At 45.4% G+C, this 27,277-nt stretch overlaps 1 protein-coding gene across 3 annotated transcripts in view; it reads left to right on the plus strand.

Annotated features, from left to right (window-relative positions):
* The window catches only part of LOC134357001 (6-phosphofructo-2-kinase/fructose-2,6-bisphosphatase 4), an 83,333-nt gene extending 77,933 nt beyond the window's left edge, over positions 1-5,400 (plus strand). For all 3 annotated transcript variants that reach the window (XM_063068304.1, XM_063068303.1, XM_063068305.1), the window contains exons 13-14: positions 1,559-1,623; positions 4,534-5,400. In XM_063068304.1, the coding sequence (XP_062924374.1) occupies positions 1,559-1,623; positions 4,534-4,593 (125 nt within the window). In that variant the 3' untranslated portion in view covers positions 4,594-5,400. The remainder of the gene's footprint in view (positions 1-1,558; positions 1,624-4,533) is intronic.
* Positions 5,401-27,277: the final 21,877 nt, after the last annotated feature.

Consider the following 27,277-nt stretch of genomic DNA (forward strand, 5'->3'; position numbering starts at 1 on the left):
TTCTCTGAATGAGCCTGGCATGGGGAACCTAATCAAATGCCTTACTGACATCCATACTATATCCACTGCTCTACCTTCATCAATGTGTGTTTTTAGATCCTCAAAGAAATCAATCAGCCTCGTAAGGCACGGCCTTCCCTTGACAAAGCCATGCTGACTATCCCTAATCGGATTAGGTTTCTCCAAATACTCTTAAGTCCTACCTCTCAGGATCTTCTGCAACAACTTGCCCACCACTGCAGTAAGACCCCCAGGTCTATAATTTCCTGAGTTATCTTTTCTCCCTTTCTTGAACAAGGGAACAACATTTGCAACCTTCCAGTCCTCTGGAACTTCTCCTGTCCCTATTGATGATGCAAAGATCATCGCCAGAGGCTCAGCAATCTTCTCCCTCACTTCCCACTGTAGCCTGGGGTATGTCTTGCCCGGTCCCGGTGACTTATCTAACTTGATACCTTGCAAAAGCTCCAGCGCATCCTCTTTCTTAATGTCTACACACTCAAGCATTTCAGTCCGCTGTAAGTCATCCCCACAATTGCCAAGATCCTTTTCACTGGTGAATATTAAAGCAAGTATTCATTAAGTACCTTCTCCAACTCCATGCACACATTTCCACGATTGGTCCTATTCTCTCACGTCTTATTCTCTTGCTCTTGACATACTTGTAGAATTCCTTGGGTTTTCCTTAATTCTGCTCACCAAGGCCTTCTCATGGCCCCTTCTGGCTCTCCTAATTTCATTCTTAAGCTTCTTCCTGGCACCCTTGTAATTTTCTGGAGCTCTAACAGTGCCTAGTTTTTTTCTTCTTAACTAGATTTTCCATGGCCTTTGTACACCATGGTTCTTTTACCCTACCATCCTTTCCCTGCCTCAATGGAACATAACCTACAAAGAACGCCAAGCAAATGTTCCCTGAACATTCGGCACATTTCTGCTGTGCATTTCCCTGTGAGATCTGCTCCCAATTTATGTTCCCAAGTTCATGCCTAATCGAATCATATTTCCCTCTACCCCAATTAAATATTTTCCCAAATTGTCTGCTGCTATCCCTCTTCAGCGCCTATGGTAAAGGAGATGGAGTTGTGATCACTACCTTCAAAATGCTTTCCCACCGAGAGATCTAACACCTGAGCAGGTTCATTTGCCAAAACTACATCAAGTACAGGCTCTCCTCTAGTTGGCTTATCTACATATTGCATCAGGAAATCTTTAACAAATTCCACCCCATCTAACGTCCTTGCTCTAAGGAGATGCCAGTCAATATTTGGATAATTAAAATTACCCATCACAACAACCCTGTTATTGAACCGGTTCAGAATCTGCCTCCCTATCTGTTCCTCGATGCCTCTGTTACTATTGCGGGGGTGGGGGTGGGGGGCGGTGTCTATAAATACACCCAGTAGAGTTATTGCCTTCTTCCTGTTTCTTACTTCCATCCACAATGACTCGGTTGACAATCCGTCCATGACTGTTTCCAGTTGTCTCCCCAGGATCGAAGATCATCCCTTACCCTTTGCTGAAAGGTGTTTGAATATCTGGTTCTTTGTTACTCTTGTAGGATGTAAAGTGGAATCCATTTTCCTCAACGTTGAAGCTGTCAACACACACCGAGAAAAACCAGAGGTAAGCTATCCCGTTGCCTCAGTGCGGGTCTTCCTTCAGTTCAGGAGGAGCTGGCTGTTTGTGGGGAGATGTGTTGTGGCGTGGATTGTGGTGTGAAGAACACGACAAGGTGTAGTAAATGAGTGTTCTATAATGGCAGGCATCCATGTTCCTCCCACAAATTCTTGAAAAGACTGAATCTTTGTCCTAACTCATTGCCATAAGTCATAGTCATAGTCATACTTTATTGATCCCGGGGGAAATTGGTTTTCATTATAGTTGCACCATAAATAATAAATGGTAATAGAAATAGTAATAGTAATACTACTATTAGTAAATAGTAATAGTCATAGAAATAATAAATAGTAATAGAGAAATAGTAATAAATAGTTAAATAGTAATATGTAAATTATGCCAGTAAATTATGAAATAAGTCCAGGACCAGCCTATTGGCTCAGGGTGTCTGACCCTCCAAGGGAGGGGTTGTAAAGTTTGATGGCCACAGGCAGGAATGACTTCCTATGACGCTCTGTGCTGCATCTCGGTGGAATGAGTCTCTGGCTGAATGTACTCCTGTGCCCACCCAGTATATTATGTAGTGGATGGGAGACATTGTCCAAGATGGCATGCAACTTGGACAGCATCCTCTTTTCAGACACCACCGTCAGAGAGTCCAGTTCCATCCCCAAAACATCACTGGCCTTACGAATGACCTTAAGGTATAGGAGCAGAGGCAGGCCATTCGGCCCATTAAGTCTGCGCTGCTATTCAATCATGGGCTGATCCAATTCTTCCAGTCGTCTCCACTCCCCTGTCTTCTCCCCATACCCTTTGATGCCCTGGCTAATCAAGAACCTATCTGTCGCTACCTTAAATACACCCAATGACTTGGCCTCCACAGCCACTCGTGGCAACAAATTCCACAGATTTACCACCCTCTGACTAAAGTAATTTCTCCACATCTCAGTTCTGAAAGGACATCATTCAATCCTGAAGTCATGCTCTCTTGTCCTAGAATCCCCTACCATGGGAAATAACTTTGCCATATCTAATCTGTTCAAACCTTCTAACATTTGGAATGTTTTTATGAGATTCCCCACTCATGCTCCTGAACTCCAGGGAATACAGCCCAAGAGCTGCCAGACATTCCTCATACGGCCATCCTTTCATTCCTGGAATCATTCTCGTGAATCTTCTCTGAACACTCCATGGATGGCTATGGAGGCTAAGTCATTGAGTTTTAGAACATTCCTCTGAGGGCAGTGGAAACAGTCTTTGCATATTTTTAAGGCAGAGGTGGCTAGGTACCTGGAAATTTTGGAGTCTGCAGATGCTGGAAATAGTCAGATGCAGGTAGCGTCTGTGGAAAGTGAAACAGGTTAACAATTCGAGTTGAAAACCCTTCACTGGATAGGTGGGAGATGACAGATTACTGGGATGGGCAGGAACTGGAAGTCTGATCCAGCATGATGTATTGAAGGCCTGAGTGTCCTCTTGCTAATTTTTGCCTTTGTACCTTCCCACACCACTCCAGAGATGTGAGGAAACTGCGGCAATTTATTGCCAGAGTGTTCGGTTATTCAGGAATGGGTAATGCATTTGTGAAAGCAGGTGAGGGGGAAGGTGGGTGGGTGGGAGAGGGGGGTTGAAGTGAGAAGCTGTCAAGTGTTATGTGGAAGTGGTCAAGGGCTGAAGGAGGAGGAAAGGAGAGGAGAGTGGACCATGGGAGTGAGGGGAACCATGGGGAGTTGATGGGCAGGTGAGAAGGGGTAAGAGGGGAGCCAGATTAGGGAATGGGAGAGGGGAGACATTACCGGAAATCGGAGAAATCAGTATTCATGCTGTCAGGTTGGAGGCTACCCATAGGGAATATGAGGTATTGCTCTTCCAAGTGAGGGCAGAAAAGGCCATGGATTGACATGTCAGAATGAGAATGGGAAGTAGAATTCAGACGTGTCCACCAGGAAAGCCCGGCTTTTGCGGTGGACAGAATGAAGGTGCTTGATGAAGCAGTCCCCAATTTACTTCGGGTCTCCAATGTAGAGGAGTCTGCCTCGGATACAGAAGGTGACCCCAACAGACTTGAACTGAAGTATCGCCTCACCTGAACAACAGTTTGGGGCCCTAAATGATGGTGAGGGGAGGGGAGGAGGTGTAGGAGGCAGGTATAGAACTCCTGTGTATAGGAATAAGTGATAGGGGGGAGATCAGTGAGGTGGAACAATTGGACGGGGGAGTCCACGTAGAGACACCCTACAGAAAGCTGGTCAGGGGTGAAGATGGTAGAAGTTGTAGAATATGTGCAGTGCAGATTATGGAGGCTCATGGTGTCATAAGTATGGACAAGGAAACCCTGTCCCTGTTATGGTGGTGGGAGTATGGGCTGAGGGCAGATGTGCACGAAATGGAGGAGATGCGGGTGAGGGCAGCATCGCTGGAAAAAAATCCCTGTTCTTTGAAGGAGGAAGACACCTCAGATGTTCTGGAATGGACAACTTCAGATATGGTGGAGCCAGTGAGGCAGGAGCAGGCAGAAACGATGAGCCTACCTGGACAGTTGGGTTTGTGGATTTTGGGTAGGAGGTAGAAATAAGCAAAGGAACTCAGTGTTTGTGGCAGTGGATGGGAGATCTCCAGAGTCGATAAGGTTGGTGCTGGCAGCAGACAATGGCCTGATGCTCCTCAGTAGGGCCCTTTTCAAGGGGTTTGTAGGAGGATCTGTCTGAGAGATGCCACAACCATCCTTACCCCCTTCTCGTCGAGTGATTCTGTAGGATGTCTGGATGTCCGTTATGTGATTTCACGCTGTAAAGGAAGAAAATGTTGATAACATTTCAGTCTGAGCTTCTCACTAACTGCATGTCTGTAAGCAGCCTGAATCCCCGGCAGTGCTTGTTTATTCCTCACCCTTTCTCTTTTGTTGTCATGCAGAACGTAGACATTTCAAGACCTCCTGAGGAAGCCCTTGTCACGGTCCCTGCCCACCAGTGAGGCAGCATCACCTGTTGCCGTGGCATCTTGATGGGGCTTGTCCTCACCGTCTAATCTCGCCACACTACTTGTTCTTATTTCAAATCCAGCCTATAAATGTTTCTACGTCTGGTTGTTTTATTAAAAGTTTATTGGTGAAATGTGATTCACAAGACTCTTCAGGCCTCGCAGTGAACTAATAGAAGAACTCGGAACATTCTGCCCCCGGCTGCCTGACTTCTGACTATATGTACTTACCTACTGGACTTGGCCGATTTGGCACACAGCTGATCAGGGGAAGATGAGATGCAGTCATGAAAACATTAGAAGCGTTTACATTTGTAACTTCATGCATTTGGAAGTTTAAGATGATGAAAAATTAATGAATTCCTGATAGAGTGAATGTGGGGAGATATCTAACTCAGTCTTTGGAAATTAGATGTATAGTAATTTATGTTGACTAACAGGAGTCTTACTGTGTGGATAGTAATGATACATGATTATTACTAAGTCAATGTTCAATGTCTGTGTGCACGGCTGCCTTAGCCTCAGTATTGTGGAGAGTCTTAAATGGGCAGGAGCTGTCAGTAATGTTCCTGTCCAACCATAAAGGGCTCTGCAATTGGGGAGATATATCTTCCTTCAAAACAATTAATGTGTAAAATTGGAAGAGGTTCTTTTTGTCCAGCAGTGTTACTACTGGACAGTGTCATACTGTAAATCGTTCTCATTGTTAACATTGCCTACTTGAAGCCAAGCTTTGGTTGACAAATATTTCATTAGGCAGAGATCTGCTTACTTTATTTCTCAGGCCTCGAATGTGATTTTAATTAAAAAAGAATAGTAGTTAATTGTGCATTTCTTTTAGAATATAGAAGAGTACAGTACCCAGTCCATTTGCTGTCTGCACAGTCCTGTGCCTGTCTGAGAGACTCCCAAACACCTCTGCGGTATTTGCATCCACACCAGTCCTGCCAGCAGATTCCAGTCACTCACTGCTCTGCGTGTGCCTGTGTGTGTACACTTTGACACTTTGAACATAGAACAGCAGAGCACACAGACACACCCTTCAGCTCAGTGTGGCTGCACTGCCCACTTCCCACCTGATTCTCCAATGGCTGCTGTAAATTGTCGCTTTCTGCAGGTAATTGACTGAAGAATGGGAAGGGGGAGTTAGTGAGGATGCAAGGCGATAAGACCAGGGGCCATTAGACTGATGGGATTGCTATGCTTCGAACTGGCATGGATTTAATGGGCAGAATGGTCTCTTGTATCATGACAAGTGCATGAGATCCCCTGTTCAGGGTAGCCCATGGATGTTGTGTCCCAGGTACCTACACAAGCCACAAGCCAGGGCAGTGTGATATGGAGCAGCTCCCGCTCTGCATGTAGCTGATCAATCCAAAGGAACGACAGAGACTGATAAAGTTTGGCACTAGCAGTGTCGCAGGAATTGTCAGCGTAGGACTGGTTAGGGATTCCAGGTCCAGATTTTTCCTTGGGGTTTTCCTCACGAAGCCTTCCCCATGAGGGTCTAGCCGCAAGGCAGCGAAAGTAGAGTTTTTCTCTAGACAAGCTACCAGGCATGGCTGACAAGCCCATCTGCCTGAATCAGCTGGATTTAACGCACCAGTAACCTGCTTTTGCCTCCTCTTCTATTAGTAGAAATGTTTCCACACATGAAGGCAGGCCAGGGACTGAACTTTGTTATTAGAGGTTATTTGAGACATGCGTCATTGTGTACTTAATGGGTAGTGTCCCCATTACCACCCCCAGCTACAACAACCGTAAGAAACATGACAAGTACGTAAGTATGTGATACTGGGCCAAAAATCATTGTGCACTCTCATTAAATTAGCAGTGACCATGGGCTACGTCTCTATTCTGCATCGAATTTCATCTCTTGAAGTTTGGAACAAATGACCATTTCATACCCTCCTTGATTCAGAGCTGTGTTGATGTGGAATCTCTGTTACCCAGGTGATTAGAAATGGTGTACACGTCCCACAGAACAAGTGGACCTCCCAGTCATTACTCTTTGCTCTCCGTGTTTTTTCCTAGTCACCTCAAAGCTGTCAACAAGTTTGGAATATTGTGTAGCTGAGGGACTTTTATGAAGAAGGACCTTCCATTCTTCTCTCCCTGCCCCTTGCTCAAAACAGCTTTCCCTGACTACCCTTGAGGATATTGTGGTGCGTTGAACCGCCGTGTCATTGGTAGAGTCTTCAGAATAAAGATTAAGTGATGGTGAAAGATGGTGATATATTTCCCAGTCAGGGTGGTGTCTGGAAGGCGAAGGTGTGGTTGATGGTGTTTCCCTCAGTGGGAGACGTAGGACACCATTGGTCAGGAAAGCTGTCACTCTGTTCTCATTGAGATAGGCACGGAGTGAAAGGTCCCACCCTCAATCATGCTTGTGGGTTTTTGAGTGTGGGGGGAGTGAGGTTCAAGTTTATTGTCATCTGACTGGACATGTATACAGCCAAATGAAACAATGTTCCTCTGGTCCAAGATGCACTCACAATGCATATATCTCACACAGCAAATAAACCAAAAATTACCATAAATAAGTCAATAAAATATTTAAAATGCATGTCATGTGCAGCACAGGTAACCAGTAAACAGCTGGCTGTCCTGGTGCCGAGACCTCGGTGGTGACGGTATTCATTAGTCTCACAGCCTGAGGACCCTGTCTGACAGTCCTAGTCCTGATGCTCCTGTACCTCCTCCCTGATGGTAATGGGTCACGGAGATTGTGGGATGGGTGGTAGAGATCCTCAATGATGCTTTAGACCCTTCATCTGCAACGCTCCCAGTAAATATCACAAATAGTGGTGATATAGAGCCCGGTCGTTTTTACTATCGTCCGTAGGGTCCGGTGCCTTGCAGCCTGCCCATCACACAATGATCACTCGAGATGGTGCTCCTGTAGAAAGTTGTCAGAATGCGTGTGTGGAGCCTTGTATTCCGCGATCTCCTCCGAAAGTGTTGACCTTGCTGTGTCTTCTTGACTAATGGGGAGATGTTAGGTCATATGTTAATGTGCACACCAAGGAACTTTGTGCTCTTCACTCTTTCCATGGCAGAACCATTGATGTGCAATGGAAAGTGGTCAATCTGTGCCTTTCTGAAGTCCACAAGCATCTCTTTTGTCTTCATAAGCCTTTCTACCTGCTCTCTGTATGACAGCTCGTCATTGTTACTGATGAGGCCTACCACTGTAGTACCATCAGCGAACTTGATAATGGGGTTTGAGCTAGATCTGACAGTGCAGTTATGAGTCAGCGGTGGGCTGAGCACACAGCCCTGGGGGCACCAGTGCTCGGAGTGATGGAGCTGGAGATGGGCTCTTTCTGTCAAGTCCAAAACCTGGTTACAGAGAAGTGTTGAATCCCAATGCTGGTCTTGGAGGGATGATCATGTTAAATGCCAAGCTGAAGTTGATGAACAACATTCTGGTGTATGAACCATTGTTTCCTAGATGGGGCAGGACAGAGTGGAGGACCAAAGCTATCGCATCATCAGTGGACCGGTTTGAGCAGTGGGTGACCTGGAAAGAGTCCAATGTAGCTGGAAGGTATGATTTTTTTTTAACATACCTGTTACCAGCTGCTCAAAACACTTCATAGTTATTTAAGCTAGTAGCACTGGGTGGTAATCATTCAGGCCAGATAGTCATAGTCATACTTTATTGATCCCGGGGGAAATTGGTTTTTGTTACAGTTGCACCATAAATAATAAATCGTAATAGAACCATAAACTGTTAAATAGTAATATGTAAATTATGCCAGTAAATTATGAAATAAGTCCAGGACCAGCCTATTGGCTCAGGGTGTCTGACCCTCCAAGGGAGGAGTTAAGTTTGATGGCCACAGGCAGGAATGACTTCCTATGACGCTCTGTGTTGCATCTTGGTGGAATGAGTCTCTGGCTGAATGTTACTGTCACTCTCCTGAGCACTGGATGCTGGTGGCTGTCCTGAAGCCTGCAGGGGCAGCAGACAGTTTCAGAGTGAGATAAAAATGTCTTTTAACTGGGCCGCACAGTCCCTCAGCACTTGACCGGTACATCGCCTGATTTCGCAGCTTTGCCAAGGTTTACCTGCAAGTATGTAATGCTGAGGCTTTGTAAGGCATTGGCCAGGAGTATTGTGAACAGTTTTGGTCCTCTTATCTAAGAAAAGATATGCTGGCATTGGAGAGGGTCCAGAGGAGGTTCACAAGAATGATCTCAGGAATGAAAGGGTTAACATGAGTGCTTGGCTCTGATCATCAAATCCACAGTGACTCCTGCAGCTGAACGACAAACACAGTGTAGTCACGGTTGTCAGTGGCCATGTAGCCATCAGATACACAGTGGCTTCTGCAGCTGAACCGCAGACACTGTATAGTCACAGTGCTCACACTAAAATAAACCATCTGGGGGAAGATCACATCGTTAACTCCAATTTCTTGTTACTGACTGACACAACTACTCTAACACACGCCTGTACGATTCCAACTGGAAAATGATCCTGGTGAGGTAGCAATGGGGTACAAAGAAATGGCAGATAAACTTAGTGAGTATTTTGCATTAGTCTCACCGATGCAGTGTGCCAGTGCCAGAGGTCCGTTATGTGTCACGGAGCAGGACTGAGAGCCATTTGAGGGAATCCTGCCCAAGGACCCTCGAGTCCTTTTTCAATTCCGATTCCAGAATTTTCTCCCCATTTAGAAAATAGTCTCAATATTTCTACCGAAGTGAATGACCATATAATTTCCTGCACAATATTCCGTTTGCCCTTCCCCATGGATTGTCACCTTGTCGTGGTGGAGAAGCTTGTGTGGTCCTGTGATCCTAAGAGCAATGCCGTCTGGAGCTATGCTGCTGGTAGGGTCACCCATGGTGGTAAGGTCGAGGGTGAGGTCCCTGACAAAGAACAATCCAGCCAAGACCTCAACGGTGGAACAGGCGGACGAAGTTACTTCGAACTCAACGGCTGTGAAGGCGGATGAAGGCAGCAACAAATCCATCAGCTCCAATCGTCGTGGTTTCCGTGCCATTGGAATCGGTTGGTTGATTTGTGAAGTATCGTGTGCTTCTTGGAGTGCAACATCAAGTACATGTTAAACAAATACACGCACAGGCGTCTTTGCTCTGTCGGCTACTTCAAGTCTTTTGGCAATTGGGGGAGGGCGACTGGAGCAGGCAATGTGACGGCTGGAGGCTCCTAGTCAAGAACCGGCAGCAAAGCGGTGAATACTTGATTCAGTCGCTCAACTTTTGGACAGAAGCAGGAAAGTTGTTCGGCAGCAGTATTCATGTCTGAGCAGCCCTATTTAGGATCCACTCTGCTCACCCTGAACTAGGAAGGGGCTAGAAAAGGTGCCCTAAAAATAGTCTGCTTCACCCCATCCTGTCTGGAAAGCCGTGTCCAGAGGGATCACCATCATGCAGTCGAAAAACATCGAGAAGTGAAACTACGAAATTTGGAACTTGGAATATATGAACTCTGATGGATAACTCAAACTCAGACCGACCAGAGAGGAGAACTGCCTTTGTTGCCCGGGAACTCCAAAAATTCAACTTTGATATTGTTGCTCTGAGTGAGACCCGCAGAGCTGGAGAAGGGCAACTAAAGGAAGAACAAGGTCAATACACCTTTTTCTGGAAAGGACTTGATCCTGAACAACTGAGGATCCATGGAGTAGGTTTTGCCATCCGAAACAGCCTACTTCAGAAGCTGACAGAGCAACCACTGGGAATCAACAAACGTCTCATGACCCTGCGAATCCAACTTGTCAAGAACCAACACGCCACCATCATCAGCGCCTATGCTCCAACTCTGGACGCTGAAGATGAACTTCTACGCCCAAATTGATGACGTCCTTTCCTCTGTTCCCAACAACGACACCATCATTCTCTTGGGAGACTTCAGTGCCAGAGTCGGGAAAGATCATAGGCTCTGGACTTGAATAATAAGCAAGGAAGGAGTTGGCAAGGTCAACGCCAATGGAACACTCCTCACCAAATGTGCTGAACACAACCTAGTGATTACAAACACCCTATTTCGCCAGAAAAACAGGCACAAAGTCTCCTGGCAGCATCCACGCTCCAAACACTGGCACCTCATCGACTACATCATCGTACGATCTCGGGACCAGCAAGATATACTGATAACACGAAACTTGGACTTAACATCAATTCCAAGAAGACTCAGATCATCTACCAACCGTCACCAACTGAGACAACTCGGATAGAACCACCAATTCAACTTGGCAAAACAACCCTGGAAAACGTGGACCTCTTTCCGTATCTTGGAAGTCACCTCTCTTCCAATGTCAACCTTAATGACAAGATTCAACATCGTCTTAAATGCGCTGGAACAGCTTTTGGACGTCTCCGTACAAGAGTCTTTCATGATCGTGACATCCGGACAGACACCAAAATGTTAGTGTACAAAGCAGTGGTAATCCCAACGCTCCTGTATGCATCAGAAACCTGGACAACATACCGGCGACATCTGAAGGCACTTGAAAAGTTCCATCAACGCTGTCTTCGAAACATCTTAAATATCATCTGGGAAGATAGAAGAACCAACATCAGTGTGCTAAATGAAGCAAAAACAACAAGCATTGAAGTCTACGTCATCAAGAACCAACTAAGATGGAGCGGTCATGTTGGGATGAAGGACGAACATCCGCCGAAACAAATCTTCTACTCCCAGCTTAAAGAAGGCAAAGGTAAAAGAGGCGGACAACAGAAGAGATTCAAAGACGTCTTAAAAGCCAACATGAAGAAATGTAACGTCAACACCAACAATTGGGAAACCAATGCCAAGGACAGGAAACTCTGGCAAACCATCATCTGAGAAGGAACAGCAACTTTTGAAGCCAACAGATGTGCAGAATTAGAAGAAAAGAGAAGAAAATGGAAACAGAGGCAGCAACAACCAAAGCCTGATCTGCCATCTGGAACTACCTGTCCTGAATGCGGAAGAGCTTTCAACACCAAGATTGGACTCATAAGCTACTTGGGAGCCCATAAATAGATCAAAGGAACGAAGACCATCATCCTTGACCGTGAGGGATAGCCATGACAATTCCATTTGTCACTTCTCTTCCCTTTCTCCCAATCTGTATAAGTTCTTTTGTAGCATCTCTGCTTCCTCAACACTACCTGACCCTCCAACTATCTTTGTATCCACTCTTGGCCACAAAGCCATCAATTCCATCATCAACTTATTGACAAAAAATGTGAAGAGAAGTGATCCCAGTGTTGGCCGCTGGAACACCACTAGTCACCGACAGCCAAACATAGAACGTAGAAATCTACAGCACATTAAAGGCTTTTCGGCCCACAATGTTGTGCTGACCATGTAACTGACTCTAGAAACTGCCGAGAATTACCCTACCACATAGCCCTTTATTTTGCTAAGCTCCATGTACCTATAGTCTCTTAAATGACCCCATTGTATCCGTCTCCTCCATTGTTGCCGGCAGTGCATTCTACGCACCCATGACTCTCTGTGTGAAAAACTTGCCTCTGACATCCCCCCTGTACCTACCTTAAAACTATCCCCCCTCATGTTAGCCATTTCAGCCCTGGGAAAAAGCCTCTGGCTATCCACACGACCAATGCCTCCCATCATCTTATACACCCAAACGATGGTCTTGTATATCATCTTATACAGCCAAATTGAATAGGCCTTTTTCCCACTCTTTGCCTCCCGCCAGTCAGCTAATGTTATATCTATGCTAGTATCTTTCCTGTAATACCATGGGCTTTTAACTTTTATGCAGCTTCGTGTATGGCACTCTGTCAAAAGCCTTCTGGAAGTCCAATTACACAACATCAACCGGTTCTCCTTTGTCTATCCTGCTTGCTATTTCTTCAAAGAATTCCAATAGGTTTGTCAGGCAAGATTTTCCCTTGAGGAAACCATGCCTATTTTATCATGTGCCTCTGTACCCTGAAACCTCATCTTTAACCATGGATTCCAGCACATTACCAACCACTGATGTCAGACTAACTGGCCTATAATTTCCTTTCTTCTGTCTCCCTCCCTTCTTAATGAGTGGAGTATCATTAGTGATAGCAACTACATTTACTTCCGCCTCCTGACACTCTTGAATTTCTGGCAAACTGTTAATGTCTTCCACAGTGAAGACTGATGCAAAATACTTATTAAGTTCATCTTCCATTTCTTTGTCATCCCATTACTACCTTTCCAGCGTCTTTTTCCAGTGGTCTGATATCTCCTCTTGTCTCTCTTTTACACTTCATGTATCTGAAAAATCTTTTAGGATCCTCTTTAATATTATTAGTTAGCTTCGCTGCATATTTTGTCTTTTTTCTCCTTATGGTTTTTTCAGTTGTCTTCTGTTGGTTTTTAAAAGCATTCATCTAACTTCCTACTAATTTTGATCCATTATATGCCCAGTCTTCTGCTTTATGTTGTCCTTGACTTCCTTTGTCAGTCACAGTTGCCTCATCCTCCCTCGAGAAGACTTCATCTTTGGGATATATCTATCCTGTGCTTTCCAAATTGCTCCCAGAAACTCCAGCCATTACTGTTTTGCTGTCATCCCTGTTAGTGTCCTTTTTCAATCAACTTTGGCCAGCTCCTCTCCAATGCCTCTGTAATTCCATTTACTCCACTGTAATACTGATACATCTGACTTTATCTTCTCCCGCTCAAACTGCAGCTGAATTCTATCATATTAGGATCACTGTCTTTTGAGGGTTCCTTTACCTTAAGCTCGCTAATCAAATCCAGTTCATTACACTACTCCCAATCCAGAATTACCTTTCCTCTAGTGGGCTTAATCATGAGCTGCTCTAAAAAACATTTTGTAGGCATTCTACAGCTTCCTATGCAGCATCAACCTGATTTTCCCAATCTATCTACATAATGAAATCCCTCATGACTATTGTAACATTGTCCTTTTACATGCCTTTTCTATCTCCCATTGTAGTTTGTAGCCCACATCCTGGCTACAGTTGGGAGGCCTGTAAATATCTCCCATTTGGGTTTTTTTCACCCTTACTGTTTCTTAACTCTACCCACAAGGTCTCTCCAGCTTCCAATCCCATGTCACCTCTTTCTAAGCATTTGATTTCATTTTTTACGGAAAGAGTTACCTTACCCTCTGCCTACCTGCCTGTCCTTTTGAAACTATGTGGACATTTTGAACATCCTTGGGTGTTAAGCTCCCAGCTATAAGCTTCTCTCAGTGATGCCCACCACATCATAGCTGCCAATATCTAAATACGCTACAGAATTATCTACCTTATTCCGTGTACAGTGTACATTCAGTCCTGGATTCATCACCCTTTTCAATTTTGCCCCCATGCTACACTTCAACTCATCCCACTGACTCATCCTCATCTGCCTGTCCTTCCTCAGAGTCTCACTACACAATGCATCAACTTGTAATCCGATGGTGTGCATTTCTGGGGAAAAATGAGGAAGCTGCAGGACACGTGTATTCCAAAAGTGAAGAAGTACTCAAATGGCAAAATAGTACAACCATGGCTGACAAGGGAAGTCAAAGCTAACGTAAAAGCAAAAGAGAGGGCATACAACGAAGCAAAAATTAGTGGGAAGATAGAGGATTGGGAAGTTTTAAAAAAACAAACAGAGAGCAACTAAAAGAATCATTAGAAGGGAAAAGATGAAATATGAAAGCAAGCTGGCAAATAATGTCAAAGTGGATAGTAAAAGCTTTTTCAAGTATGTAAAAAAAAGATATGAGAGTGAATATAGGACTGGTAAAAATGAGCAGGAGAATTAATAATGGTGGACAAGGCGATGGCAGATGAACTATAATGAGTATTTTGCATCAGTCTTCTCTGTGGGAGATGCTAGCCATGTGCCAGATGCTGTGGTGTGTGAGGGAAGAGAAGTGGGTGCAGTTACTATTACAAGAGAGAAGGTGCTCAAAAAGCTGAAAGACCTAAAGGTACATAAGTCACCTAGACCAGATGAACTGCATCCCAGGGTTCTGAAAGAGGTAACGTTAGAGATTGTGGTGACATTAGAAATGATCTTTCAAAAATCATTGGACTCTGGCATGTGCCAGAGGACTGGAAAATTGCAAATGTTACTCCACTCTTTAAGAAAGGAGGAAGGCAGCAGAAAGGAAATTATAGACCAGTTAGCCTGACCTCAGTGGTTGGGAAGATGTTAGAGTCAATTTTTAAGGATGAGGTGATAGAGTTCTTGGTGACACAGGACAAGATAGGACAAAGTCAGCATGGTTTCCTTAAGGGAAAATCTTGCCTGATGAACCTGTTTGAATTATTTGAGGAGAATACACGTAAGATAGATAAAGGGGATGCAGTGGATGTTGTATATTTGGACTTTCAGAAGGCCTTTGACAAGGTGCCACACATGAAGCTGCTTACCAAGTTAAAAGCCTGCAGTATTACAGGAAAGTTATTAACACGGTTAGAGCATTGGCTGATTGGAAGAAGTAGACAAGTGGGAATAAAAGGATCTTTGTCTGGTTGGCTGCCAGTGACTAGTGGTGTTCCATAGGGGTCGGCGTTGGGATCACTTCTTTTTATGCTGTATATAAATGATTTAGGTGATGAAAGAGATGGCCTTATTGCCAAGTTTGCAGATGATACGAAGATTGGTGGATGAGCAGGTAATGTTGAGGAAACAGGTAGGACGCTGAAGAACTTAGACGGATTAGGAAAATGGGCAAAAAAAGTGGCAAATGAAACATAATGTTGGAAAATGCATGGTCATGGAATTTGGTAGTAGAAATCAATGTGCAGACTATTTTCTAAATGGGGAGAAAACCCAAAAATTTGAGATGCAAAGGGACTTGTGAGTCCTTGTACAGAACACCCTAAAGGTTAACTAGCAGGTTGAGTTGGTGGTGAGGAAGGCAAATGTTGTGTTAGCATTCATTTCAAGAGGTCTAGAATACAAGAGCAATAGGGATAGTATCAATTCCAAAGAAGAAGCATACAAATTAGTCAGAAGAAGTGGCTCACCTGAGGACTGGGAGAAATTCAGAGTTCAGCAGAGGAGGACAAAGGGCTTAATTAGGAAGGGGAAAAAAGATTATGAGAGAAAACTGGAGGGAACATAAAAACTGACTGTAAAAGCTTTAATAGATATGTGAAAAGAAAAAGATTGGTTAAGACAAATGTAGGTCCCCTACAGACAGAAACAAGTGAATTGATTATGGGGAACAAGAACATGGCAGAACAATTGAATAATTACTTTGGTTCTGCCTTCACTAAGGAGGACATAAATAATCTTCCGGAAATAGTAGGGGACAGAGGGTCCAGTGAGATGGAGGAACTGAGCGAAATACATGTTAGTAGGGAAGTGGTGTTAGGTAAATTGAAGGGATTGAAGGCAGATAAATCCCCAGGGCCAGATGATCTGCATCCCAGAGTGCTTAAGGAAGTAGCCCAAGAAATAGTAGATGCATTAGTGATAATTTTTCAAAACTCTTTAGATTCTGGACTAGTTCCTGAGGATTGGAGGGTGGCTAATGTAACCCCACTTTTTAAAAAAGGATGGAGAGAGAAACCAGGGAATTATAGACTGGTTAGCCTAACAACAGTGGTGGGGAAACTGCTAGAGTCAGTTATCAAAGATGTGATAACAGCACATTTAGAAAGCGGTGAAATGATCGGACAAAGTCAGCATGGATTTGTGAAAGGAAAATCATGTCTGACGAATCTCATAGAAGTTTTTGAGGATGTAACTAGTAGAGTGGATAGGGGAGAACCAGTGGATGTGGTATATTTGGCTTTTCAAAAGGCTTTTGACAAGGTGCCACACAGGAGATTAGTGTGCAAACTTAAAGCACACGGTATTGGGGGTAAGGTATTGATGTGGATAGAGAATTGGTTGGCAGACAGGAAGCAAAGAGTGGGAATAAACGGGACCTTTTCAGAATGGCAGGCAGTGACTAGTGGGGTGCCGCAAGGCTCAGTGCTGGGACCCCAGTTGTTTACAATATATATTAATGACTTGGATGAGGGAATTAAATGCAGCATCTCCAAGTTTGCGGATGACACGAAGCTGGGCGGCAGTGTTAGCTGTGAGGAGGATGCTAAGAGGATGCAGGGTGACTTGGATAGGTTAGATGAGTGGACAAATTCATGGCAGATGCAATTTAATGTGGATAAATGTGAAGTTATCCACTTTGGTGGCAAAAATAGGAAAACAGATTATTATCTGAATGGTGGCCGATTAGGAAAAGGGGAGGTGCAACGAGACCTGGGTGTCATTATACACCAGTCATTGAAAATGGACATGCAGGTACAGCAGGCGGTGAAAAAGGCGAATGGTATGCTGGCATTTATAGCAAGAGGATTCGAGTACAGGAGCAGGGAGGTACTACTGCAGTTGTACAAGGCCTTGGTGAGACCACACCTGGAGTATTGTGTGCAGTTTTGGTCCCCTAATCTGAGGAAAGACATCCTTGCCATAGAGGGAGTACAAAGAAGGTTCACCAGATTGATTCCTGGGATGGCAGGACTTTCATATGAAGAAAGACTGGATAAACTAGGCTTATACTCGTTGGAATTTAGAAGAGTGAGGGGGGGATCTGATGGAAATGTATAAAATCCTAAAGGGATTGGACAGGCTAGATGCAGGAAGATTGTTCCCGATGTTGGGGAAGTCCAGAACGAGGGGTCACAGTTTGAGGATAAAGGGGAAGCCTTTTAGGACCGAGATTAGGAAAAACTTCTTCACACAGAGAGTGGTGAATCTGTGGAATTCTCTGCCACAGGAAACAGTTGAGGCCAGTCCATTGGCTATATTTAAGAGGGAATTAGATAATGGCCCTTGTGGCTAAAGGGATCAGGGGGTATGGAGGGAAGGCTGGTGCAGGGTTCTGAGTTGGATGATCAGCCATGATCATACTGAATGGTGGTGCAGGCTCGAAGGGCCGAATGGCCTACTGCACCTATTTTCTATGTTTCTAGCAGGGATGTGATGCTGGGGCTTTATAAGGCACTGGTGAGGCCTCACCTTGAGTATTGTGAACAGTTTTGGGCTTGTCATCTTAGAAGAGATATGCTGACATTGGAGAGGGTCCAGAGGAGGTTCACAAGGATGATTCCAGGAATGAAAGGGTTATATGAGGAATGTTTGATGGCTCTGGGTCTGTACTTGCTGGGATTCAGAAAGATGAGGGAAGATCTCATTGAAACTTTTCAAATGTTGAAAGGATTAGACAGAGTAGATGTGGAAAGGATGTATCCCATGGTGGCAGATTGTAGGACAAGAGGGCACAACCTCAGGATAGAGGGCGTCCATACAAAACAGATGCGGAAAAATTTCTTTAGCCAGAGGGTGGTGAATTTGTGGAATTTGTTGACATATGCAGCCGTGGAGGCCAGATCATTGGGTGTATTTAAGGCAGAGATTGGTAGGTTCTTGATAGAACATGGCATCAAAGGTGACGGGGAGAAGGCTAACCCTAATGGGGTTGAGGAGGAGAAAAAAGGATCAGCCATGATTGAATGATGGATCAGACTCGATGGGCCAAATGGCCTAATTCTGCTCCTATGTCTTATGGTCTTATTAAACCAAATGACCCATCTTCAGCCCTCTCACTCCGATTCCCATCCCTCTGCCAAATTAGTTTCAACCCTCTCCAACAGCAGTAGCAAACCTGCCCGCATTGATATTGGTCCCCTCAGGTTCGAGGGTAACCTGTTTTTTTTGTACAGGTCATACCTTCCCTAGAAGAGAGACCCTACCTGCTGCATCACTTCCTCAGCCACTCATACATCTGTACTATCATCCTCTTCCTGTCTTGGCTAGCTTGTGGTACTAGGAGTAATCCAGAGATTACCTTGGAGGTCCTGCTCTTCTGCCTTTTCCCCCTTTCTACCGCTGTCATTGGTGCCAAAGTTCACCACAACCTTTGACTGCTCAACCTCCCTCTTGAGAATCTCCTGAGACATTCTGGACCCTGGCACCTGCGAGACAACACATCATGTTGGCACCTCCTTCATGGCCACCGAATATCCTTTCTTTCCCTCCTATCAGATCTCTTATCACTGTTGCTCTGTCTGACTTTACCGTTCTTTTCTGAGCCTCAGAAACACTAGACTGGCTGCTGCTGCTGTGTCTTAATAGGTCGTCTTGCCAGCAGGAGTACGACGTTAGGTATTGTGAGGTCATTGACTTTGGGAGTGCTTGTGCATGAAACAATGGTGGGGCAGGCTCGATGGGCTGGATGGCCTACTCCTGCTCCTATTTCTTATGTTTTTTTTTTATGAAACTCAAAATGTTGGCTACAGGTGCAACAGGTTATCAAGAAGGCAAATAGAATGTTGCTCTTCATTGCTAGAGGGAATGGATTTAAGTGGAGGGAACTTGTGCCACAAGATACAGGTGAGGCTGCACCTGGAGTACTGGAATTCAGAAGAATCGGGGGGATCTAACATAGAATTATGAAAGGGATAGGTAAGATAGAGGCAGGAAAATTGTTTCTACTGGTAAATGAGCCTAGAAGATGGGGACACAGCTTCAAGATTCAGAGGAATAGATTTAGAATGGAGATGAGAGACTGCTTTTCCCAGAGAACAGTGAAACTATAGAATTCTCTGCCCAGAGAACTAGCAGAGGCTACACTACCTCATTAAACATACGTAACCCTCAAGCATAGATTTAAACACACAGCCCACTGGTTCAATGCTCAGGGCAATCACACAGCATCGAACAGAATCAACCCCGGATGAGCCCCCACAATTGTAACCCTCGGGCTCGGCCAGCAAATGTTTGCCTTGGGGAAGACAACTTCTGGCCCCAACAAACTGAGAAACCTCGTTTGTGTGGAGGCTGCATGATGTGTTGCCCAGTTACAAATCTGCACTGCAAAACATCAGACAGTACACCATATGCAATTAACTGAATGAACTTTATAAATCTTAATCTGAATATAGGACTAGTAAAGAAAATAAAAAGGAAAAAGGCCCATTTTAAGAGGAAAGTCAAGAGTGCACGTTGGAGCTCACTGCTACGGCCATTCATCAACCATCGACCTCCTCTGAGTGTCACCGGCCTTCGGGCCCTCGCTCCTGCTTCACTGCGTCTGGTGGACTACCAACTCTCCCCACACGCGTCTTCCTTCTTCTCCTCTCGCCAACCAAAGACCGCGAAAATCTCTCTTCCAGACTCACAAGAAAGAACAACATTGGATAGCCCCCTCCCACATTCCAAGCCCTGTTACCTCCATTCATAATCCAAATGTTGCTGCCTCAGAGAAACCATTACATTAGCAGTGAAACCTTACTGCGCGATACACATATTTATGACACCGTTCAGTAGATTTTTGAATAGCAGAGGAATAAAGGATTCTGGGTAAAAGGCAGCTGGGTGGAACTGAGTCCGTGGCCACACCAGACCTGTTCTTACTGAATGGTGGCGCAGGCTCGATGGGCCGAATGGCCACTCCTGCTCCTAGTCCTCCTTATTCATGGTGGAGCTGGGTTGATGGACAGGATGGCCACTCTTGCTCCTAGTCCTTATGTTGATATTGAATGGTGGTGCAGGTTCGATGGGCCGAATGACCATTCTTGCTCCTTGTCCTTAAATTCATATTGAATGGTGGAGCAGGCTCAAGGGACCAGATGGCCACTCCTACTTGTAGTCACCATGTTCTCGACAGGAAGCTCAGAGACCTTGTCCTTGACCCTGCCTTGTGCAGCTGGATCCTGGACTTCCTGTTAGATCACTGGCAGGTGGTAAGAGTGGGCTCCCTCACCTCCAACCCTCTGACTCTCAATACAGGAGCCCCTTAGGGCTGTGTACTGAGTCCCCTCCTGTACTCCCTGTATACCCATGACTGTCACCACCCACAGCTCCAATCTGCAAATTAAATTTGCCAATGACACTACATTGATTGGCCTAATCTCAAACAATAATGAGGTGGCCTACAAGGAAGAAGTCATCTCTCTGACACAGTGGTGATTCCACACCTCTCCCTCAATGTCGCAAAAACAAAGGAGCTGATTGTGGACTACAGGAGGAATGGAGACAGGCTAAACCCTACTGACATCAATGGATCTGGGGTTGAGAAGGTGAACAGCTTTAAGTTCCTCGGCATACACATCAGCAAGGATCTCACGTGGTCTGTGCACACCAGCTGTGTGGTGAATAAGGCACAACAGTGCCTCTTTCATCTCAGATGGCTGAGGAAGTTTGGGATGGCCCCCCAAATCCTAAGAACTTTCTACAGGGGCACCTGACTGGCTGCATCACTGTCTGGTATGGGAACTGTACTTCCCTCAATCGCAGGACTCTGCAGAGAGTGGTGTGGACAGCCCAGCGCATCTGTAGATGTGAACTTCCCATGATTCAGGACATTTACAGGGACAGGTCTGAGAAAAATGCCTGAAGGATCATTAGGGACCGAGTCACCCCAACCACAATCTATTCCAGCTACTACCATCTGGGAAACGGTACCACAACATAAAAGCCAGGACCAACAGGCTCCGGGACAGCTTCTTCCACCAGGCCATCAGACTGATGAACTCATGCTGACTGGAGTGTACTCTATATTACACTGACCGTTCTATTTATTATAAATTATTATAAATTACTATGATTGCCTATTGCACATTTAGATGGAGATGTAACGTAAATATTTTTACTCCTCATGTATGTGAAGGATGTAAGAAATAAAGTCAATTCAATTCAATTCAATTCAATCCAAGAGGCTCAAGGGGTCAAATGGCCCCTCCTGTTCCTCGTCCTCATGTTCTTATTGAATGATAGAGCAGGTTCGATGGGCCAAATGGCCACTCCTGTTCCTTGTCCTTGTGTTCATATGGAATGTTCTGGATAGATCGTGAAACCAAGTATTTCACTTCTTTCATGTCTTTTACGTTTGATTTTGATCTTGGTTGTGGTTATGGAACTGTTGAAGCCTATGATTTGCTGTTCTAGCTCGCTACAGTCTCCAAGAGGGTTCTGGGAGGCAGAGGCAGCTGGCGTGAACTTCGTGATGGGATAGGGCATGAGCCAGTGTTTGACTCCATTTTGCTGATCAAAGCTTCCATTGTTTGGCAATTAAAGCGACGAGGGAGACTGAAACGTTGAGGCGAATGCGGAAGGTGAGTGCTGGCTGCCTGCCTTTTGATCGCTCAGCTCTGGGGAGGGGGAGTCTGCCGCTCTGCCTGGAGAAAGTTATCCAGGTTTTCTGCGTTTTGGATATCGACTTGAACTACAGACTTTTGCTTCAGTCATACGGGCTTCTAATATTATGCGTTTTTTTTTACCTTATCTTGTTTTTTTGTGTGGGGAGTGGGATTTGGGGGTGACGTAACTGTTCCGTTTTGTTTGTTTTTTCCGGTAAGGGAGGAGGGATTTGGGGGTCAAAGTGCCTGATCCATTTTGTTTGATTTTTGTGCTGGAGGGGGGGTTTGGAGGTTGATGTGCCTGTTCCATTTCTGTCTGTTTTTTTGTGCAGGGAGGGGTCTTGGGGTTTGATGGCCGTGCTGCCTTTCTCTATCTTGGTTTCATGGCTACCGGGAGAAGGATTTCAGAGTTGGTTATTTTGATAATAAATTAACCCCTGAGCCATGGGCGGGATGGCTGATTCCTGCTCCTTATGCGGATATGTTCAAATGTTACAACTGGTGAAGTACTGGGTGACCGGTGGTCAGTAACTGCAGTTTCTTTACACAAGAAGGGATCATCCAGGTAACTACAGACTGAGTGCCACTCAGCGGTAGGGAAATTAGTTGGAAAAGTTCCAGAGGGATAGGACTAACGTACACTTGTAAAGGCAGGGACTGAGCCAGTCTGCTGCTGTTAGTGGTTGATGATAATTAACTAATTTGATGGAATTATTTGAAACAGTAGTTTCCATGGGCACAAGAATGCAGTTATGTCGGCGACAGTCAGTAAGGTCCTTGTCAACATTCCACATGGAAGTCAGGCCCCAAAAAGCTGGTAGAATCAGTTTGGTAAACTGCGTAGCAGGAAGAGGAGGAGCAGGAACCTTAGAGTCATATAGCACTGCAGCACAGAAACAGGCCCTTTGGCCCATCTAGTCTGTGCCGAACTATTAATCTGCCTAGTCCCATCGACCCACACATCCAATCACAGCCCTCCATACCCTTCTTCTGATAAGACGGCGGCCTCTTGGGGGCCAACCAGAGGTGCTTTTTTTTCCTCGTTAAGTGTATTTTTATACTTAGTAAGACTCTTCTTGACTCCGATAACTCCTGTACAGTAGGTCCACCATATCACTGAGCTGCTCATTTTTCGGAGTGGCTGACTGGAGTGTCGCAAGAGCCAGCCAGGGGTTTGGAGAAGCAAGTTGGCCCATTGGGCAGTGAGGTCACGTTGGCCTGTCAGGCCTGGGGATTCAAGCTGGGCCGTCGGGCCACAGGAGAAGCCAGATTGGGTTTGGAAGAGATGAGCTGGCTGCAGACCGTGCTGCTGCCTGCTACCCATAGGCACCGGAGTTGGTGCTTTCAAGTTGGCACAAAGTGAAACTGTGAGTGACTGTCTTGGACGTTTCTTTTGCAATCACAAGACCCAGTTGGACACTGCCACAGGCCTGTTTCCCTTGTTGGTGATGAGACAAATGGCAAGGCCCCAGTGTCACCTCGGTTGTAGCTAGGACTAGGCCTCAGAACTCAGGCTTGTGCTGCAGTCTGGTGTCCAGACTTGTCTGCTGATGCTGCCCTCCGGTGTTGGATTGGTGGAACTACAGGCTGAACTGCCGGGAACCATCAATTTGCTTAGGAACTTGGACGAAGGGGTAGGAGATGCTGAGGAAGCAATGCGATTGCAGCAGGTTTTAGACAAATTGGAAGAATGGGTGAAAAAGTGGCAGATGGAGTATAGTGTAGGGAAATACATGACAATGCATTTTGGTAAAAGGAACAATAGTGTGGGCTATTATCTAAATGGGGAGAAGGTTCAAACATCAGAGGTGCAGAGGGACTTGAGAGTCCTCATGCAGAGTCCCAAAGGTTAATTTACAGGTTGAGTCTGTGGTAAAGGAGGCAAATGCAATGTTGACATTTATTTCAAGGGGAATAGAATATAAAAGCAAGGAGATAATACTGAGGCTTTGTAAGTCACTAATCAGGCCACACGAGGAGCATTGTCAACAGTTTTGGGCCCCATATCTCAGAAAGGATGTGTTGTCATTGGAGAGAGTCCGGAGGAGGTTCACAAGGATGATTCTGGGAATGAAGGGGTTAACCTATGAGGAGCGTTTGGCAGCTTAGGGCCTGTACTCACTGGAATTTAGAAGTTTGTGGGGGCGAGGGTTCTCATTGAAACTTACTGAATGTTGAAAGGACCAGACAAGGTGGATGTGAAGAGGATGTTTTTTATGGTGGGGGTATCCAGAACTAGAGGGCTCAGCCAGAAAGTTGAGGGGTGACCTTTTAGAACAGAGGTAAGGAGGATTTTTTTTAAGCCAGTGAGTAGTAAATCTGTAGAATTCTCTGCCACAGACTGTGTGGACACCAAGTCCGTGGGTAAATTTAAGGCAGAAGTTAATCGGTTCCTGATTGGTTAGGGCATCAAAGGATTTGGCGAGAAGGGGTTGAATGGGATTTGGAATATAGAACATAGAATAGTACAGTACAGGCCCTTCGGCCCACAATGTTGTGCCAACCCTCAAACCCTGCCTCCTATATAAGCCCCCACCTTAAATTCCTCCATATACCTGTCTAGTAGTCTCTCAAACTTCACTAATGTATCTCCCTCCACCACTGACTCAGGCACTACATTCCACGCACCAACCACTCTCTGAGTAAAAAGCCTTCCTCTAATATCCCCCTTGAACTTCCCACCCCTTACCTTAAAGCCATGTCCTCTTGTATTGAGCAGTGGTGCCCTGGGGAAGAGACGCTAGCTATCCACTCTATCTATTCCTCTTATTATCTTGTACACCTCTATCATGTCTCCTCTCATCCTCCTTCTCTCCAAAGAGTAAAGCCCTGGCTCCCTTGATCTCTGATCATAATGCATACTTTCTAAACCAGGCAGCATCCTGGTAAATCTCCTCTGTACCCTTTCCAATGCTTCCACATCCTTCCTATAGTGAGGCGACCAGAACTGGACACAGTACTCCAAGTGTGGCCTAACCAGAGTTTTATAGAGCTGCATCATTACATCGCAACTCTTAAACTCTATCCCTCGACTTATGAAAGCTAACACCCCATAAGCTTTCTTAACTACCCTATCCACCTGTGAGGCAACTTTCAGGGATCTGTGGACATGTACCCCGAGATCCCTCTGCTCCTCCACACTACCAAGTATCCTGCCATTTACTTTGTACTCTGCCTTGGAGTTTGTCCTTCCAAAGTGTACCACTTCACACTTCTCCGGGTTGAACTCCATCTGCCACTTCTCAGACCACTTCTGCATCCTATCAATGTCTCTCTGCAATCTTTGACAATCCTCCACACTACCTACACCACCAACCTTTGTGTCGTCTGCAAACTTGCCAGCCCACCCTTCTACCCCCACATCCAGGTCATTAATAAAAATCACTAAAAGTAGAGGTTGCAGAACAGATCCTTGTGGGACACCAATAGTCACAATCCTCCAATCTGAATGTACTCCCTCCACCACCACCCTCTGCCTTCTGCAGGCAAGCCAATTCTGAATCCACCTGGCCAAACTTCCCTGGATCCCATGCCTTCTAACTTTCTGAATAAGCCTACCATGTGGAACCTTGTCAAATGCCTTACTAAAATCCATATAGATCACATCCACTGCACTACCCTCATCTATATGCCTGGTCACCTCCTCGAAGAACTCTTATCAGGCTTGTTAGACACAATCTGCCCTTCACAAAGCCATGCTGACTGTCCCTGATCAGACCATGGTTCTCTAAATGCCTATAGATCCTATCTCTAAGAATCTTTTCCAACAGCTTTCCCACCACAGACGTAAGGCTCACTGGTCTATAATTACCCGGACTATCCCTACTACCTTTTTTGAACAAGGGGACAACATTCGCCTCCCTCCAATCCTCTGGTACCATTCCCGTGGACAACGAGGACATAAAGATCCTAGCCAGAGGCTCAGCAATCTCTTCCCTCGCCTCGTGGAGCAGCCTGGGGAATATTCTGTCAGGCCCCGGGGACTTATCTGTCGTAATGTATTTTAACAACTCCAACACCTCCTCTCCCTTAATATCAACATGCTCCAGAACATCAACCTCACTCATATTGTCCTCACCATCATCAAGTTCCCTCTCATTGGTGAATACTGAAGAGAAGTATTCAATGAGGACCTCGCTCACTTCCACAGCCTCCAGGCACATCTTCCCACCTTTATCTCTAATCAGTCCTACCTTCACTCCTGTCATCCTTTTTTTCTTCACATAATCGAAGAATGCCTTGGGGTTTTCCTTTACTCTACTCGCCAAGGCCTTCTCATCCCCCCTTCTTGCTCTTCTCAGCCCCTTCTTAAGCTCCTTTCTTGCTTCCCGATATTCCTCAATAGACTCATCTGATCCTTGCTTCCTAAACGTCATGTATGCTGCCTTCTTCCACCTGACTAGATTTTCCACCTCACTTGTCACCCATGGTTCCTTCACCCTACCATTCTTTATCTTCCTCACCAGGACAAATTTATCCCTAACATCCCGCAAGAGATCTCTAAACATCGACCACATCTCCATAGTACATTTCCCTGCAAAAAGATCATCCCAATTCACACCCGCAAGTTCTATCCTTGTAGCCTCATAATTTGCCTTTCCCCAATTAAAAATTTTCCTGTCCTCTTTGATTCTATTCTTTTCCATGATAATGCTAAAGGCCAGGGAGCGGTGGTCACTGTCCCCCAGATGCTCACCCACTGAGAGATCTGTGACCTGACCCGGTTCATTACCTAATACTAGATCTAGTATGGCATTCCCCCTAGTCGGCCTGTCCACATACTGTGACAGGAATCCATCCTGGACACACTTAACAAATTCTGCCCCATCTAAACCCTTGGAACTAATCAGGTGCCAATCAATATTAGGGAAGTTAAAGTCACCCATGATAACAACCCTGTTATTTTTGCACCTTTCCAAAATCTGCCTCCCAATCTGCTCCTCTGTATCTCTGCTGCTACCTGGGGGCCTATAGAATACCTCCAGTAGAGTAACTGCTCCCTTCCTGTTCCTGACTTCCACCCATATTGACTCAAAAGAGGATCCTGCTACATTACCCACCCTTTCTGTAGCTGTAATAGTATCCCTGACCAGTAATGCCACCCCTCCTCCCCTTTTCCCACCCTCTCTATCCCTTTTTAAAGCACTGAAATCCAGGAATATTGAGAATCCATTCCTGCCCTGGTGCCAGCCAAGTCTCTGTAATGGTCACTACATCATAATTCCATGTATGTATCCAAGCTCTCAGTTCATCACCTTTGTTCCTGATGCTTCTTGCATTGAGGTACACACATTTCAGCCCTTCTACCTTACTGTCTTTACACCACTTATTCTGCTTCTCTTTCCTCAAAGCCTCTCTGTATGTTAGATCTGGCTTTACTCCATGCACTTCTTTCACTGCTCTATCGCTCTGGGTCCCATCCCCCTCGCAAATTAGTTTAAACCCTCCCGAACCATGCCAGCAAACCTACCTGCAAGGATATTGCTCCTCCTCGCGTTCAGGTGCAACCCATCCCATCTGTACAGGTCCCACCTTCCCCAGAAGAGATCCCAATGATCTAAAAATCCAAAACCCTGCTCCCTGCACCAACTCC

The sequence above is a fragment of the Mobula hypostoma genome, chromosome 15 (assembly GCF_963921235.1).
Source record: "Mobula hypostoma chromosome 15, sMobHyp1.1, whole genome shotgun sequence".
Taxonomy (NCBI): Eukaryota; Metazoa; Chordata; class Chondrichthyes; order Myliobatiformes; family Myliobatidae; genus Mobula; species Mobula hypostoma.